Raw genomic sequence first — 19,593 nt, forward strand, 5'->3', positions numbered from 1 at the left:
TTAAGTATTTGAAATGAAGAGTTTGGAAATCCTTGGATTATTTACTTTAGGAGAATTTAGAAGGATTGCAGAGTAAAGAATGTTGATATAGCAAGACGTTTTCAGAGGACCAAAGTTTAAATTAGACAATCACATTACCATTGGCCTGGTGATTGACTGCTGCTTTCTTCCTGACTATAATTCTCCTTAACTCTGGTATCTTTATGGGAAACATGGTGATAATGTGGTTCATGGTATCTCTTCCTTAACAAGTCAAGTTGAGCATAGTAATAATCATAATGGCCACACACTCCAGCATGTTTGGTGGGCCTTTCTACCATTTTTATCTGAGGGATTAATAAGAAAAGAAAATTTTAAAAATACAAATCTATAATAATTGAAAGTCTGATAATGACCATAACTAAGACAAGGCATTGAAGGTACATTTTGTTGTTTTTGCTCTAGAATTGTTTCCAAATTAAAATAATTTTAGAATCTCCAAATCCTAGAATTAAAAAATATTTTATCCAGCTGGTAAAGGCAGGTCTCAGCGTTCCTTGGACCTTTGCTGACCTGCCTCTGTGCCCAGAGCTGGTAAAGCCAGCCTTGATGTGCAGTTTGATCCTTCCCACTCATGCCCAGGTCCAGTAGAGTGAGCCAAAAACTGTGGATTACTTTGTAGCTCTGAACAGGTGGATCAAGGCCAGTAATAGGCACTGTCTGACATTGGCCTGCACCAAAATCCCTCCCAAGAGGCCCACTGGGAACTAATAAACCCAGTGGCCATCTTTAGATAACATCAAATCAGGATACAATTAGCTTCACAAGTGGCATATCCAAAGGGAGATCTCGACAGGCACTGACCCTGCTGAAGCATATTCTGCTCTGTGTGATCAGCATCTGCACAGCACTTCACACACTGTGTTGGGGGTTCATCCTCAAAGTCAACAAGACTGAAGGTCGACCCCATGCATGAAGGGGTCAATAGCAATCAAGACTCAATTAAAATAGGAGGGCCCACATAACCCACAAAAGGGACGATCCTGGAGCACCCAGCGCAGGTGATCAAGGAAATTGCACCACTGGGTCCCACAGGACATCTACTACATAAGGCCACCCTACTAAGACTGGGAGTCATGGTAGCTATACCTAGCACATAGAAATAAACACAAAGAAGGAGCCAAAATAGGGAGACAAAGAAACATGCCCCAAATGAAAGAACAGGATAAATCTCTAGAGAAAGAGCTAAATGAAATGGAGGCAAGCAATTGACCAGATATAGAGTTCAAAAAAAGGCTATAAGGCCCTGGCTGGTGTGGCTCAGTTGGTTGGGCATCATTCCATGCATCAAAGGGATGCCAATTCGATTCCCAGTCAAAGCACATGCCTGGGTTGTGGGCTTGACCCCCAGTAGGGGGCATGCCAGAGGCAGCCAAACGATATTTCTCACATCAATGTTTTTCTCTCTCCCTCTCCCTTCCTCTCTATCTCTAAAAAATCAGTAAAAACATATTTTTTAAATGGTTATAAGGCTGCTCAAAGAACTTAGAACTACAGCAGCATGAAAAAGACCTAGAAGCCATAAAAAAAAGAACTAATCAGAAATGAAGAATACAATATCTGGAATGTTGAATACGCAAGAAGGAAAAAAAACAGTAGGTTGGGTGAAGCAAAGGATCAAAATAGTGATTTGGAAGACAAGGTAGCAGAACACACATAATCAGAGCAGCAAAAAGAAAAAAGATGTTTAAAAATGAGTACAGTTTAAGGGACATTTGGGACAACAGTAAGCATACCAACATCCACATCACAGGGGTACCAGAAAAATAAGAGAGTTAGCAAGGGATCAAGAACTTATTTGAAGAAATAATGACAGAAAACTTCCCTAAACTGGTGAAGAAAAAAGATACAAGTTCAGGAAGTGCAGAGAGTTCCAAACAAGATGACCCCAAAGAGACTCACACTAAAACACATCATAATTATAATGGCAAAGGTTAAAGACAAAGAGAGAATCTTAAAGGTAGCAAGAGAAAGACAATTAATTACCTACAAGGGAGCTCCAATGACTGTCAGCTGATTTCGCAACAGAAACATTTCAGGCCAGAAAGGCTTGGCATGAAATATTCAAAGTGATGAAAATCAAAGACCTATAAGTAAGGCTACTTTACCCAGCAAGGCTATAATTTAAAATTGAAGGATAAATAAAGAGTTTCCCAGGCAAGAAAAAGCTAAAAGAGTTTGTTACCACCAAACCAGTATTACAAGATATGTTAAAGGATCTTTTTAAAGAAAAAACAGCAGCCCTAACCAGTTTGGCTCAGTGGATGGAGTGTCGACCTGCGGACTGAAGGGTCCCAGGTTCGATTCCAGTCAAGGGCATGTACCTTGGTTGCGGGCACATCCCCAGTAGGAGAAGTGCAGGAGGCAGCTAATCGATGTTTCTCTCTCATCGATGTTTCTAACTCTCTATCCCTCTCTCTTCCTCTCTGTAAAAAATCAATAAAATATATTTAAAAAAGAGAAAAAACAGCAGAGGAATATAGTTAAAGAATAGAATGATAATAAATATGTATCTATCAATAATCACTTTAAATGACAAAGGCTTAAATGCTCCAATGAAATACATAGGGTAAATGAATGGATAAGAAAACAGGACCCATATACAGTATATACTGTCTACAAGAGACCCACCTCAGAACAAAAGATACAGACTAAAAATAAAGGGAAGGAAAAAGATATTGCATGTAAATGGAAATAAAAAAGAGCTGTGGTAGCAAAACTTATAGTTTACAAAATAGACTTGAAAACAAAGGCTATAGTAAGCGACCGTGGTCGGCAAACTGGCTCGCAAGCCACATTCGGCTCTTTGGCCCCCTGAGTGTGGCTCTTCCACAAAATACCACGGCCTGGGCGAGTCTATTTTGAAGAAGTGGCATTAGAAGAAGTTAAAGTTTAAAAAATTTGGCTCTCAAAAGAAATTTCAATCGTTGTACTGTTGATATTTGGCTCTGTTGACTAATGAGTTTGCCGACCACTGGTAAGAGACAAAGAATGACACTGCAAATGATAAAGGGAACAATCCAACAAGAGTATAAAACCCATTTAAGCAATTATGCACCCAACATATGAGCACCTAAATGTATAAAGCAAATTCTGTTGGGCATAAAGGAAGAGGTTGACAGTAATACAGTCATAGGAAGGAATTTTAATATCCCATTGATATAAAAAAAATAGATCTTCCAGACAGAAAATCAACAAAGAAAGAGCAGCCTTAAAGGACACACCATATCAGATGGATTTAATTGATATCTTCAGAGCAGCAGAATATACATTCTTTTCAAGTAGACATAGAACATTTTTTAGGATAGACATGTTAGAATATCAAACAAGTCTCAATAAATTTAAGAAGACTGAAATAATATAGAGCAACTTCTCTAACCATAATGGTTTGAAACTAGAAATAAATTACAAGAAAAAAAACCTGAAAAACACACGAAGATATGGAGGCTAAGTAACATGTTATTAAACAATGAATGGGTTAACAATGAGATCAGGAAAGAAATAAAAAACTTCCTGGAAACAAATGAAATCAATAAAAAAATATTTTAAAAAAAGATTCAACACTCTGTGCAAGTGTATTCAAATAACTATGCATAAACAATCTAGGAAAAGATTGATAATTATATAATAAACAATTCTCAATAATATATAAAATGTCAGATTTAAGAGTATGAAATACGCCCAGCTGCCATGGCTCAGTGGTTGAGCATACAGGAGGTCACAGTTTGATTCCCAGTCAGGGCACGTGCCCAGGTTGCTGGCTTGATCCCCAGTGTGGGGCATGCAGGAGGCAGCTGATCAATGATTATCTCACATCATTGATGTTTCTCTCTCTCTCCCTCTCCTTTCCTCTCTGAAATCAATAAAAAATACATTTTTAAATGAGTATGAAATGCATATTTTTGCTACTATGCTACTCACTTGTCTTATATATAAAACCTTATTTATTTAAAGAAATTAAAAGAATTTTAGTTATAAAAAGAAAACTAAAACTAATTTATAGAATAGTTATAAGAAAATATAGCATTGCTTTTAAAAAGTCTAACAACTAGAAGTTGTCCAGTAAAGTACCACTCTAATACTCATTATAAAAATATATTATCCTATCTAATAAAAGAATAATATGCAAATTGATTGTTACTCCAACACACAAGATGGCTGCCCTCATGTGATCAAAGATGACTGCCCCCATGTGGACACAAGATGGCCAGCAGGGGAGGGCAGTTGGGAGGAACCAGGTCTGCAAGGAAGGGCAGTTGTGGGAGATCAGGCCAGCAGGGAAGGGCAGTTGGAAGGGACCAGGCCTGCAAGGGAGGGCAGTTGGGGGCGATCAAGCCTGCAGGAGAGGGCAATTAGGGGTGACCAGGCCAGCAGAGGAGGGGAGTTGGGGGCAACTGGGCCTGCAGGGAAGGGCAGTTGTGGGGGACCCAGGCCTGCAGGGGAGAGCAATTGGGGGGGACCAGGCCTGCAGGGGAGGGCAGTTAGGAGTGACCAAGCCTGCAGGGGAGGGCAGTTAGGGGTGACTAGGCCTGCAGGGGAGGGTAGTTAGGGGCAAACAGGCTGGCAGGGGAGCAGTTAGGCATCAATCAGTCTGGCAGGGGAGTGGTTAGAGGGTGATTAGGCTGGCAGGCAGGCGAGCAGTTGGGAGCCAGCAGTCCTGGATTGTGAGAGGGATGTCCAACTGCCTGTTTAGGCCCGATCCCAGTAGGGGTCCCAGATTGGAGAGGGTGGAGGCTGGGCTGAGGGACACATCCTCCTGTGCACAAATTTCGTGCACCAGGCCTCTAGTTGTAAGTATAAAACTAGTAGATTTCAGTCCTAGCTGGTTTGGCTCATTGGATAGAGTGTTTAGCCTGTGGATTGAAGTGTCCCAGGTTTGATTCTGATCAGGGCATATACCTCAGTTGTGGGCTCAATCCCTGGCCCTGGTTGGCAACCAATTGATGTGTCTCTCTCACATTGATGTTTTTCTGTCTCTGTCTCTCCCCCTCCCTTCCACTCTCTATAAAAAAAAAGAAAAATCAATGTACCACATAAACATGTGTAAGTAGGTCTGTAGAATATACCATCTGCAAAAAAAAAAAAAAAAAAAAAAAAAGGTGTTTAGTACAACTTACAGATATGGGCTTCCGGGCTCCAGCTGGTTGTCTCCATTCATATCCATGTATTATATCCTTCGTTTTATTTGGCACTGACATTCTTGATCTTGGTAAGCACTTCCCCTGGAATCTCATTTTCTGTATTTTAAAATCTTATTTAACCAAAAGAAAACAACTTCAATTTTTAAAAATTTTCACACCTTTAACACTGATGCTTGTGTGAGTATAAACATAGGGGACACTTCACAGCACGGTAAGTTTACTTTACCCAGAGACATTTATTCCCAGTGAGAGAAATACTGATGAAAAATTATTATGCATTTTCTTTGAATGGAGAAAACCATTTTTCCAGTGTCCCTTTACATATTTCTAGTAACATATAATAATACTTTAAACGTATACGTTTTTATTGATTTTAGAGAGAGGAAGGGAGAGGGAGAAAGAGAGAGAGAGAAACATGGATCAACTGCCTACCATACGCGCCCCCACACCGGGGATTGAGCCCACAACCCGGGCATACACCTGGACTGGGAATTGAACCAACAATCCTTTGGTGCATGGGACAATGCTCAACCAACTGAGCCACACCAGCCAGGGCAATATATAATAATACCTTTTTTTAAAATTAAAAATGAATATTAACATTTACAGAAACAATATGCATAAGGTAATGGCACAAGTAATTAAATGCAGTCATCAGAGTTTGAATTATCAGGCCACACCATTCATGTCACATTGTTATCTGAAATATTTGCATAAGTCTAATATGTTTTCTTCGTCACCATCAAAATTTGTTCTTGTTTTCCTATCTTTCCCATATTAGAGATGTGGACAATGCACTTTCTCTCATCCTGTACTTGCCTACTTTCTAAACATTCTCAATCTAAAACAATACATTACAGTGCCAAATCAAATTAAACATAGTAAAAGGGTTAATTTTTTAATTTTCCCTTTATAACTTTCCTCAATTTTAGTTTCTCTATCATAGTGAATAGTATTTCCCTATCACTGATACGTTAGAGAGATTTTCTACATCTCCTTATTCTTTAAAGACATTTGTTTATGGCTCAATCCTGCTCCTCATCACATCATCAGCTGATTCCTGACACTAAAATTTATTCTACTTAACATTACCATAAAGTATCACCTGCTTTCTTTGGGGGGGTCACATAGTTATTGTTCTCTCCAAGATCCTAACTTCAGCTCCATTGGGCCTTTCCAAGAGAATTCTTAATTGCCAGTCCACCCTCTCTATTTCAAAAAAATAAGTTTCATTTCCTCATCCCATGTCTGTCTGTGAATCCTCTCTTACTCTCTATACCTTCCCTACACAAAAGTTAAGTTTGGATTCTACCTCTTCATTAGCAAATCCACTGCTTCATAAAGTCTCCTGACTAATGAGAAGAGAGGAGCTGACTCCTCCAGGTCATGCAGCGAGATGTACAGGCACACCCACAAGTCACCGCTGGACAAGAGGATTTTGTCTCCTGCAGATATTGCTCATAAATTTTTAAGTGTCAATGTTCAATATATTTGGTGAAATTTCCCTGCTAATGTTGCCAGCCATATGTTATAACTCATTATGTGAGACACATGTAATCAATGTTTTTTATTGCATAGTTAAATCATTCTTACCTTGGACCATCTTCCCAGCAGATTGAGAAACTGATGATCTTGTTCTACCTGTTACGGTATGATTGAATTCTTTCTGAATGACCTGAAACCAAACACAAGTGTCAAGAGCCTGCTAACCAAAACCTCTGTCAAAATCCAAACAGGATCACCTCAGAACTCACCTCAGGAGTCAAGTATTTGGCAATAAGATTCTCTAAAAAGGGCCTTTTCAAAATTGAATTAATAGATGGCCGATCTTGGGGAGATACTTTAAAGAGCTGTGATATCAAGGACCGTAGGTCAGAGGAAAACCTTGGAGATACTGGGGCAAAATGTGCCTGACAAATCTTCAGAGCCAGCTGGTGTAAGTTGTTACCTTCAAACTGAAAGGATAAGGAATAATAACACTAAATTAGGAAAAATGCAATACTAGTATTTAAAGAAATATCAAGAAACAAAATGATGTTTTAAAGTTCAGTTAGAAGCACCATGGTCCACCCTAAATTGTTTTCATCAGCTATTTTTTTTTAATATATTTTATTGATATTTCACAGAGAGGAAGGGAGAGGGATAGAGAGCTAGAAACATCGATGAGAGAGAAACATCGATCAGCTGCCTCCTGCACACCTCCCACTGAGGATGTGCCCGCAACCAAGGTACATGCCCTTGACCGGAATCGAACCCGGGACCTTTCAGTCCGTAGGCCGACGCTCTATCCACTGAGCCAAACCGGTTTCGGCTCATCAGCTAATTTTTTATGAGTTGATATTATAGGCAGTTATTCACTGAGATGCCATGTTATTTAAATCAATAAATTTTGTTTCATTTTTTCTTATTATCAAACTAATATTTACGCATCCTAGAAAACTGGAAGATACAGAAAATTATAAATTGGCAGGGCAAATATGTATAATTTCACCACACAGAGATATATTTCCTCCTACTCCTTTTTAAAAATAATGTTTGTTTTATAGAGTTGAGGGCATAATGATATGAAATTTTACATCTTGCTTTTTAAATTAACATAACACAAACATTTCTACAAAAATTCTTCATAAACTAGAAATTCTTCCAGTGTATAAAATCTTCAGTTATTTACACTTACAGCCATGTGTTACATAAGAATGTTTCAGTCAACCACGAACCACATATACAACCATGTGTGTTTGCAATGTTGAAAAAAAAGGCTGGAACCAACTAAGTTGTTGAATTTACTTCTACCTCTGGGTGGTTTAAACAGATGAGGAGGCTCAGCATGCTGTCCACTTGCTCTGTGCCCACCCATGACTGGAGCAAGGGGTGTGGGCTGGAGAGCAGGGGAGCTGGGGAACCCACGTCCTGCCCACCCATACCCACCCTTGCACACACACATGCATGTGTGCACACATTTTATCTTTTTTTTAAATATATTTTTATTGATCTCAGAGAGGAAGGGAAAGGGAGAGAGAGAGAGAAATATCAATGATGAAAGAGAATCATTGATCGGCTGCTTCCTGCATGCCCCCTACTGGGGATCGAGCCTGCAACCCGGGCATGTGCCCTTGACTGGAATCGAACCCGGAACCTTTCAATCCACAGGCTGATGCTCTTATCAACTAAGCCAAACCAGCTAGGGCTTTTTTTTTTTTTTTTTTTTAATATATTTTATTGATTTTTTACAGAGAGGAAGGAAGAGGGATAGATAGTCAGAAACATCGATGAGACAGAAACATCGATCAGTTGCCTCTTGCACACCTCCTACTGGGGATGTGCCCGCAACCAAGTTACATGCCCTTGACCGGAATCGAACCTGGGACCTTTCAGTCTGCAGGCTGACGCTCTATCCACTGAGCCAAACCGGTTTTGGCCAGCTAGGGCTTTTATATCTTATTTTTATTGCACCATTTTTATGTTTAGGTACACAAATACCATTATGTTACAATTGTCAACATTCATTACAATAGGATTAATAGGCTATACCATATAGCCTATGTGTTTAGTAGGCTGTACCATCTAGGTTTGTGTAATTGCATTCCATAATGTTCACACAACAACAAAATCACCTACGCATTTTGTAGAGTGTATCTCTGATGTTAGGCGACACATGACTGTAATAAAAATGTTCAGCAGCAAGGTGTGGCAGTAAAGATGCAGGTTTTGGTAAGACACTTACTAGCTGTGTGACCTTGGACAATAATAATTACGATGATGATGATGATGATGACAGCTGTGTAGAAAAGAGTTAACATAGCAGGCCTACGACTGCTATCCTGCTTACAATATTGGTCCTTGGCTGACATCTGGGAACTTAGATTTCTGGAGCATTCCCACCACTCCCTAAATATTCAGAGTGTCTCTCTATACCTACACAGTTTATGTAAACAATATGTTTATGTTGAACACCTGCTTTCTTTCTAGGAGTCTGGAAGTTTGGTTCATGCCAGGCAGAGGGTGCCTACATGAAGAGTCTGAAATAAAAACCTGGGCACTGGATCTCTAGAGCTTCCCTGGTACATAGCATTTCATACGTATTGTCACAACTTATTGCTAGAGGAATTAGCGCATCCTGTGTATCTACTAGGAAAGGCTCTTGAACGCTTGTGCCTGATTTCCTATAGGCTTCACCCCATGTACCTTTTTCTTTTGCTGATTATATGTGCTCACAGTTTGTTTGTTTGTTTGTTTGTTTGTTTGATACTTACCTGAGAATATGTTTAGAGAGAGGAAGGAAAGGGAGAGAGAGAGAGAAGTGAGAGAGAGACAGGCATACATTGATGTGAGAGAAACATAGACAGTTGCTGCCCATAAGTGCCCTCAACCAGAGATTAAAGCTTAGGTATGTGCCCAGACTTGGAATCAAACTCGAAACCTTTTAGTATATGGAATAACTCTCCAACCAATTGAGCCACTGGCCAGGCCTCACCTAGTTTATATTTAATGCAAATATGCTACATATACTATTCTTCAACTTGGAACTTTTACTTTATAATATAGCTTATAATATATGGACAGATTTCCATATCAGCATATATAGATCTATTTTTCTTCTTAATAGCTTATCCACATAATTTTTTCTTTCTTTTTTTTTTTTTTCCTTTATCTTTATACCAGAGGCCCGGTGCATGAAATTCGTGCACGGGGGGGCGGGGGCTGTCCCTCAGCCCAGCCTGCACCCTCTCCAATCTGGGATCTCTCGACAGTAATATGTTCTATGTCTACATTCTTATGTAATGGGCAGTCGGACATCGCTCTCACAATCCAGGACTGCTGGCTTCCAACCACTTGCCTGCCTGCCTGCCTGCCTGATTGCCCCTAACCACTCCTCTGCCAGCCTGATCAATGCCTAACTGCTCCCCTGCCAGCCCAATTACCCCAACTGCCCTCCCCTGCAGGCCTGGTCCCCCCCAACTGCCCTCCCCTGCAGGCCTGGTCACCCCCAGCTGCCCTCCCCTGCAGGCCTGGTCACCCCTAACTGCCCTCCCCTGATGGTTTGGTCGCCCCCAACTGCTCTCCTCTGCCAGCCCAGTTGTCCCTAACTGCCCTCCCCTGCAGGCCTGGTCCCTCCCAACTGCCCTCCCCTACAGGCCTTGTCCCTTCCAAATGCCCTCCTCTGCAGGCCTGGTCACCCCTAACTTCTCTCCCCTGCTGGCCTGGTCATCCCCAGCTGCCCTCCCCTACAGGCCTGGGTCCCCCCCAACTCTCCTCCCTGCAGGCCTGGTCATCCCCAACTGCCCTACCCTGCAGGCCTGGGTACCCCCCAACTCTCCTCCCCAGCAGGCCTGGGTTCCCCCCAACTCTCCTTCCCTGCATGCCTGGTCACCCCTAACTGCCCTCCCCTGCAGGCCTGATCACCCACAACTGCCCTCCCCTGCAGGCCATCTTGTGGCGGCCATCTTTTTTTTTTTTTTTAATATATATTTTATTGATATTTTACAGAGAGGAAGAGAGAGGGATAGAGAGCCAGAAACATCGATGAGAGAGAAACATCGATCAGTCGCCTCCTGCACACCCCCCACTGGGGATGTGCCCGCAACCAAGGCACATGCCCTTGACCGGAATCGAACCCGGGACCCTTCAGTCCTCAGGCCGACGTTCTATCCACTGAGCCAAACCGGTTTCGGCAAGTGGCGGCCATCTTTGACCACATGGGGGCAGCCATCTTGTGTTGGAGTGATGGTCAATTTCTTATTACCTCTTTATTATATAGGATTTTCCCATTACCATTTACTCCCCCACACACATAATTTTTAATAATTGAATGATACCAAACTTCTTTTCTCATAAGTTAATAGTTTAAAAAATTCATCATTAATTTGCCAATTAATATACTTACAGGATGCTTGAGTGTGCAGAGCTCATATAATACACAGCCAAGAGACCAAATATCCCTGGAGGAGATAAGAGTTTACATGCCAAAAACATATCCATAGTTCTTAATAAAAGCCTTATCCTTACAGTGCTTTATACTTGTGTATCTTTACAGTTTTATATAGGCTGACTAGTTTTTTGAAATGTTTTCAGACACATTACCAATTTCTTATTCTTACTAACATAAGAGGTAAAATAAAAACAATATGTAGTTGTGTCAGAATCCTAACAGAGAAAAGGTATACTTCAACATTGTGTGCTCAAATAAAATGTATATGAAATTTTGAGCATTTGGTGGAGGAAGGCAGGACTCAAACATAAATTTGTTTTGATTCAAAAGGTAAAATTTGGTTGAGTTAGCAATGTATGTTCTACTCAAGGCTATTGACAGAACCAAAGGTATTGAGCAGCCCACACCACTCCTTTTCCCCTCTTCTTCCCCCACAGGCACACATTAAGTGATGAACATAATATCTGGTACTCAATAAACTTGGAAAATGTGCTTATAATATACTAGAGGCCCAGTGCACGGATTCGTGCACTGGTGGGGTCCCTCGGCCTGGCCTGTGGGGATTGGCCAAAACTGGAAGTCCTCCATCCCCTAAGGGATGTAGTAGTACACGAAGCAGCAGGGGGCCGGGGAGGAGCCTGAGCCTGGGCCGGGCACCGCTCCTGCTCATCCTGGCCCTGCTGTGCCTGCCGCTGCCAAGGTCCTGGTCCAGATGGGGGAGGAGCGCACAGGGGGAATGTCCATGGGAGAGGCTCGCACTGCTGCAGCAGCGCTCACCAGAATGAGCCAGGCATCTGGCGCCCATTGGTCAGCTGAGCAGTGCTCCTACATTGAGCATCTGTCCCCTGGTGGTCAGTGAGCATCATAGCTACTGGTCGACTGGTTGCTTAGGCTTTTATATATATAGATGACTAGAGACTTGCTCTTTCATAATTAGTATTTACATGTGATTGCTATATGTGATTGGCTTAATAAGGAGTTACCTTATAGAATAAAAAGCATGACTTTAAGAGACAAAAAAATGTATAATGAGAATTCAAGGCAGTAAGAAGATGAGACAGGCCAGTAAGCCAGGACAAGTGGCATAGGGACACTGAGACAGATAACTGAACAAACTGTCTGAGCAATTTACAGCAGATACAGAAGGTCACCTCCCCAGAGATAATATCTAGGCCTCAGTTGTATTTCAGCTCCATGTTCAGAAAAACCAGGTGAGTGATGCCAGGACCAGCTGAAGTAACTGATGACCCCCTGTGTTGGCACTGATCAATCAGTAGACCTCGACCCTGAAACCCCACCTAGAAAACTGATGAAAATTCTTCTGAAACCCTCCCCTGAGAACTCCCCTAAAATTCCTTGCCTGCAAGAGAGAGATAAAAGCCTTAAGACAAAGGACCCACCTCACTCTCTCCCTGGGGGGAGCAGCCCACACCACTCCTTTCCCCTCCAGAAGAACAAAAGACCAGAAAAAAAGCTCAGTGGACACCAGGAGTCAGACCATACAAGGAATGGAAATCGTCCTGAAGATACCTGATTGCACATCTGTATTCCATCTGCATTCCAAGCCCACCGACTCAGCCCCAGACCCACTGACAACACAAGTTTCCTGCCAGTGACTGCACATGGGGATGAAACTCCAGCTCCTGGGTGCCGCCATCATGGACCCAATGTCCCCTTGGCTCTGTGCTGTGCAGCCCTTCCCTTTGGATGTCCCATCCTCCACCCCTTTGCCTAAATAAATTCAATTATTCTTTATCCACAGTGGACGAAAAGGGGCCACACAGGGAAGGCCTGCATGGCGGCCTTGCAAACTCATAGACCTAAAGTAACCACAAAGGATGGTCTGAAATGAAAATCTTTTAATTAAAAAGCAGTTTATGGCAGGTAGTCATGTCCTAGGCTAGATTCTTCCCTGACAAAAGTTAATCTTTACCTTAACTAAGCCTGTCTATGGTTGCATCTATAACATATCATTGGAATGTCAGGGTAACTTGTAACTTCCCTTTTTCTGGACCCATCAGGGAACAACCAATGCGCCAGGGCGCCTGGATGGAGACCACAAATTCCTTCATTGTTATAGTTATCATGTTAATTATTGACTGTTAACTATCCTGTGCCCACCTATGTAAAAGAAGCAGGTGCCTATCATTTTACTTTTTATCCAATCCCAAAGGTTACCCGCCCCCCTCCTCCCGCCCCGCTTTGCTTTCTTTGCCTCCCTAATCTATCTTTCATGTAACCCACTGTGATTGTTATGTATAAAACAAAATGAAAAACTGCCATTCTCCAGAGCATTATCCCAATACATTGAGATTCTGCTTCCTGGCAATTGTTGACAGTTTGGTTCAAATAAACTCACAAAAATTCTTTACAGGTTTGAATGTTTTCTTACGTTAACAACCATCTGAGATGGCTATCTAGCCTGCCTGCATATCACCATGTTAACCTTTCAGTCATGTCCTATGCTAGAATCTTCCCTGAAAAAAAGTCAATCTTTACCTTAATCGAGCCTGTCCATTGTCTTTTGCATCTATGATAACATACCTTTGGACTGTCAGGATAACTTCTCTTTTTCTGGACCCCTCCTGGCACAACAGCCACACCAGAACATAGACCTCATTGTTATTGTTATCATGTTAATTGTTGACTGTTAACTCTCCTGCACCACCTCCGGAAGCCTGACCTTCTACCCAACCCCAGAAGTGTCCCCCCACCTTTGCTTTCTCCCACCTCCCTAATCTGTCACCAAGGGATTTCATGTAACCCACTTATATCTATTTTTTTTAATTGAAATGTATAAAATAAGGTGCAAGACTGCCATTCTTAGTAGCATTTTCTCAATTTGTTGAGATTTTGCTTCCCAGCAATTGTCATCAGTTTGGTTCAAATAAACTAATAAAAAGTCTTCATAGGTTTGAATGTTTCTTACACTGCCAGTCCCACAAATAAAGCCTCCCTGTGTGTGGTGAGGACTGAGGTGAACCTGAGAATGACTTCCTGGTCTAGAGGACGCCGCTGGTTATTGCTAAAATGAACATATTTGAATGTTGACCCGAATTCTGAACAAACAGTACAAGGAAACTAAACAGTGCTGCTAACCTAGGGCTCTGGGCCGGCAGCAGCACTAAATTCTGCTCTGGAAGCTGCCCTTCTCCCCAGCCCTATGCTAGCTGCATTCCTGCTCATCTGGAGGCCAAATGCCTCTGGTGCCAGGAGTCAGCTCAAAAACAAACAAACAAATGTCTGATCTTTTATTATGCAGAGGAATGTTTACTATTCTCTTTGTAAATCTCGACTAACTGGGCTTTGCCTTTCTTTTATCTTTCAAACAGCCACATATCCCTGGGCATTTTCCTAAACAAATAGACAATTAACTCCCAAAGGGAACTCAAGTCTTCCTACTAATCCAAATGGTGCAAATGGCAGTCAAGCTTTGAAAATCGAAAAAATTTTTTCTTTTCCTTAAATGAAAGTAGAAACTACCTCATCTTCATCTTTTATCACTATGTATATTAATTTTACTCCTGAGACCCAGTCTCTGGTATCACATACATAAAAAAAAAAATAGCTGGGTTTTAAAGGTGGAGGAGACCTTAATGATTACCTAGCCAGCATTCTTGTTGCTACAGGTAGGGTAACTGAGGCTCACAGAGGTCAAGTGAGTTGGTCAAGCTGGTGACAGAGCCAAGTGTGGGGAAGAAATTTCCTCTACCCTCAATGTTCTTTCAACAGGGCTAATAATTAAATCTACATGAGGCAGATTAAGAGAAAATAACCAAATTTAATTATCTGTACATATGGGAACCCTGCATACACGAGAGGTTCAGAGACAGAAAGGGAAAATGAAGTATTATAGACATTCTGAGCTAAGGATGAGGTAAGGTACCTTGAGGCTTCAGAGGGGAGGAAAGCCACTGCAGGATGATAAGAACAGATTTTGAGTAATTACAAGTTTGCCTTGCTCTATAGATAGCTCAAAAAGGTTATCTCTGATAATTTCTTATTATAAAAAGGCCCCTAATTTAAATTCTTCTAGGTAATTAAGGGGGAGCAGATGTTTCTTTTGAGCCCACAGGGTCTTGGTTGCCTTTAACTCAAAAATAATCCACATACCACAGAAGCATATCTTGGGGTGACTCATTCTGAATTCCTACGTACTAGTAAGACTAGGATTCTGTGCTCCTAATTGACACCGAATTTTTGGACTGGAACCCGGATTCTTTGTCCGCCGGAATCGAATAATGAATCCATGGACAGAAAGTGGTATAGCAAAGGTGGAGACTTATTGAAGAACAAGTACAGACTCCCACATGGGAAGAGGGAAGAGTCCCATAGAATGGACTCCCAAGTAGGGAGGGGGAAAGGGTCCCTGAACTGACTCCCACATGGGGAGGGGGAAAAGTCCCACAGAATGGACTCCCATGTGGGGAGGGGGAGAAGGGTCCCACTGAATCCCTCTTCCCTACAGCTTATAAAGGCTGCAGATCCTGGTGCCTTGATATCCCCTCTGATTGGTCAATATTCCCCTTCAAGTTGGTTACTATAGTAACTCCTGGGCTCAAAGGTTGAATCTCACACATGGAACACGTCAGTTTCTCCCCACCTCCTTCCCTATTGTTTCCCTATTCCCTTTGGGCTTTCTTCTCCTCCTTCTGAATGAAGGGCTTCCTTCTTTTTATTTTGTAAATATAGACCTTTCCTGCCTACTTCCAGTTCCCTTGTCTTATGGAGATGTGACTGCACCTGGCTTTTGTGTTATGGAAATGTACTTTCTCCCAGTCTGCAGCCCCACGCTTTTCCCATCGACCCCAATTCTAAAAAATCCCTAAGCCTACCTATGTGTCCCCCTAAAATTCCTGCTTCATAATCTAGTGCTCTGTCATCATTGCCTTCTATCTTGCCCACTTACAACACTTTTCTGTAATAAAGTAAATAGTGCTTATGTTGGCAGTGGTATTGTCAGCGTTGGTAGCTAATTATTAATATGATAAAGATAGTTATTAATATAAGGAAGAAAGCCAAAGGGAACTAAGTAATCTTAATAAATGGAGAAGCAGAAGCAGGTAACAGTGCAGAATTCCATCTAGTTTCTGGTAAACAGACTCATTCACACACTTCAGAGAACTTAATCCTCAGAAATATCCCCAGGGGTGCTCTGCTCAGCATGCACAATAGGAACTAGATGATGTAATGAAACTTTTGGACATGCACAATGGGAGTCAGGGTGACAAAACAAAGGGACAGGGTCTAGTGAGAGAAGTTAGCTTGACACGCAGGCAGACAGGGCAGGGGTTCAGTGGAAAACAAAGGCAGGTGGAACATAGGTAGGGACAGACACGGCAGTTTGAACAAGCCTAATCACAAAAACCAACCATGCAAAAATAACAGAATGTTTTTGGACACAGAGCAGGAGGCATGTGAAACCAAGGGAGGGCCTGCAACCGCAAGGTGTATTGGTGCATAGGAACAAAGAAAGTTCAGGTCCGTTGCTGGGCAAGAACAATGAGGGAATCAACCAGGTGGTGACACAGATAGATATAGAGCAGGCTTATAGCATGTATATACCCCTAGACTGACTAGCTTCACTGGCAACCCGTTATTTGGGCCCCCTCCCCATGTGGGGAGTCTGAGTCTGTAATAAATTTTCCACACTTTTGCTTAAACCTTGTGGTTCATGGAGCTCATTCTTTAGCTTCGTGAGACACTACCCCAGGCAGGGGGTTGGGGGGAGGTGGAGGGGACCTTGGCTCACCCTTCTGGTTATCACTAGCTTGGGAACAATTGGAAAGGTAATTGAATTGGATAGAGGCCATGAAACCTCAATAGAATTTACTGGAAGGAAGGTCAACTCCAGGCCCAGGAAAAGTTAGTGTAAGGTTTGAGGTGCAGGAAACGGAGTCGGAGACCCAGACAAGTTAAAAGAGGAAGTTTATTCCGCACTGAGATTCATTACAAAAGAGGGTAGAAAAACCAGGATTAGAGGAGAAGGACCCAGCCGGGCTGTCTCGCAAGAGGAGAACAGCAACACGTGCAGAGGTGAACGTGCCTTTTGAGGGGAGGAACGGGAAGGGGTGGGGCCAAGGGCACTTGGGACGCGCTGATTGGTGGTTCAATGTCTCGGGAATGTCCCTGCCCCAGACACAGGTTACGTCATACTCCGCTCACCAGCTGGGGGAAGGGAGGATCTATCAGTTAGGAATTTGAATGGTTCTTTGTCCTTTACCTGAACCACTTCCCCAAGGGTGTATTAATTCCCCTTAATTCACTACAAAATCTTGCCCTCACATTTAAACTTCCCCATGTGTGTGCATTTGGAATTCTTTTCTCACCACCAAAAAACTTTATCACATTCATTGGCAACAGCAGGAATAGCATCAGGTGGGGTCAGACTGGACCTGGGTTCAGCAACCTCAATACCTGAGTTCTGGCTGGGAAAGAATTCAGAGCCAAGACCCAACCTATAAGAGAACACTTATTTAGAAAATCACAGAGTAGAAGTAATTTGCAGAAGAAATGGGTTTAGGAAACAAGTTATAGAGGCAAAGGAAGGGATCTTGGAGCTTAGAAGTGAGGAAGGTAAAGGTGACATGCCTGGGGGTATGAGGGAAAAGGGAAAGGCGCGGGAGTGCTCCGGGAGGGAGAGCACACTGGGTCCTCCATCCTGAGGTTTTGGGGTTTTTTAAATCCTCACCCCAGGACACGCAGACATGCTTAGAGAGAGAGAAAAATAAACACATTGATGTGAGGGAGAAATATCAGTTGACTGGGGATCAAACCCACAACCCAGGTTCCTGACCATGAATGGAACCAGCAACTTTTCAGGGCACAGGACACAACTAGCTGAGCCACTCTGGCCAGGCTTTCCTAAGGATTTTAAGGGTGGAGATTTTAGGGGAGGTCCCAGAGGAATATTCAGCAGCTTTCCAGGTGTGTCCTTTCAGGGTCAGGGTCTCCACTGATTGATTGGTCGGGGCCAGGGCAGGGGATCATTATTCAATGCAGCTGGTCCTGAGGTCAGCTGTGGGGTCACTTCTCTGGTTTTGCTGCTTTTCTGGGCCTGAAGCTGAAATACAACTGAGGCCTAGATGTTATCTCTAGGGAGGGAAGGTAAGAGATCCAAACCTCATGACCAGGCATTTTCTAGGGGAGGAAAAGTCACCCTAGGGATGAGGTTCTACCTTACAATTGTCCTTCGCTGGGCACCCGAGCTTTCCACCAAAGTGACCTTCTGTACCTGGCCCATCGTCCTCCTTCTGCCCATGTCTGTCTAACTGCTGACCACAGTAAGAAGGTATTGCTGTGGGGGTGGGGGAAGAGGAGTTCAGAACAAGCACCCCAAGAAGTGCCTCAGTGATATGCAGATTACTTTGAGCTAAAGGCAACTTTAGCCACAGGCTCCAGAGAAATTTCTGCCCCTCTTTTTAACTACCTAGAAGAACTTAAATTAGGAGCCTAGCCCATAACAAACTATTATCAGAGATAACTTCTTTTGACCTATCTACAGGGCAAGGAAAACATCTATTTACTAAAGGTCTGCTCTCATCATATTGCAATGACCCTTTGAAGCCCCAAAGGCACCTTAACTCATCCCTAGCTCAGAATGTCTTAGATACCCATGTCCCCTTTCCATCTCTGAACCTCTCCTGCATGTGGGGTCTCTGACTCTCTCATGTATGTGGGGTTCCCATACATATGTATGTATCAAATATGGTTCCTTTTTCTTAATTAATTTTTTAAATTTATTGATTTTAGAGAGGGAAGGGAGAGAAAGAAAAAATAAACATTGATTTGTTGTTCCACTTATTTATGATTTATTGGTTGATTTTTGTATGTGCCCTGACTGGGAATTGAATTTCACACATCCTATATAATAAAACCCTAATCCTATATAATAAAACCCTACTATGCAAATCAACCAAACAGGGGAATGACCAGTCGCTATGATGCGCACTGACCACCAGGAGGCAGACTCTCAATGCAGGAGCTGCCCCCTGGTGGTCATGCCCTCCCATTGGGGGAGCACCGCTCAGCCGGAAGCTGGGCTCATGTGCTGAGTGCAGCAGCGGTGACAGGAGCTTCTCCCACCTCCCCTGCAGGTGGGTGGTAAGGAGCAAGGGGTCCCAGACTGCAAGAGAGTGCAGGCTGAGGGACACCCCCCCAACCCCCAGTGCATGAATGTCGTGCACTGGGCCTCTAGTGAAGAAAATAAAATTACATAAGTATCATAAGAAAGAGAGAATCCATCTGATTTTACTGAGATCTTTAAACCCATAGTCAGCCACTCACGTTTTGTTGTTGTAGGGTTTATTCTGACAGATCTCTGGAGACAGATAGTAAGGTGTTCCAACACAAGTTTGAGCAAGTTCTGTGGAACTAGTAAATTATGTTAAATAATAAAATGACATTGTTTATTATTGGAGCAAAAAAAGGCTTAAGATATGAACATGCAAGAAAAAATTATAAAAATGGATAACAAAATTTGAT

The 19,593-nt window shown here is 42.6% G+C and overlaps 1 protein-coding gene across 1 annotated transcript in view; it reads right to left on the reverse strand.

Moving 5' to 3' along the window:
- The window catches only part of NEK5 (NIMA related kinase 5), a 91,135-nt gene that overhangs the window by 49,243 nt on the left and 22,299 nt on the right, over positions 1–19,593 (reverse strand). The window contains exons 6-11 of the mRNA XM_080659580.1: positions 19,396–19,482; positions 11,065–11,119; positions 6,935–7,135; positions 6,774–6,855; positions 5,157–5,290; positions 139–326 (exon numbers count right to left, since the gene is read on the reverse strand). Coding sequence (XP_080515706.1) covers positions 139–326; positions 5,157–5,290; positions 6,774–6,855; positions 6,935–7,135; positions 11,065–11,119; positions 19,396–19,482 — 747 coding nt within the window. The remainder of the gene's footprint in view (positions 1–138; positions 327–5,156; positions 5,291–6,773; positions 6,856–6,934; positions 7,136–11,064; positions 11,120–19,395; positions 19,483–19,593) is intronic.

Source organism: Plecotus auritus, assembly GCF_963455305.1.
Source record: "Plecotus auritus genome assembly, chromosome: 3".
Classification (NCBI taxonomy): domain Eukaryota; kingdom Metazoa; phylum Chordata; class Mammalia; order Chiroptera; family Vespertilionidae; genus Plecotus; species Plecotus auritus.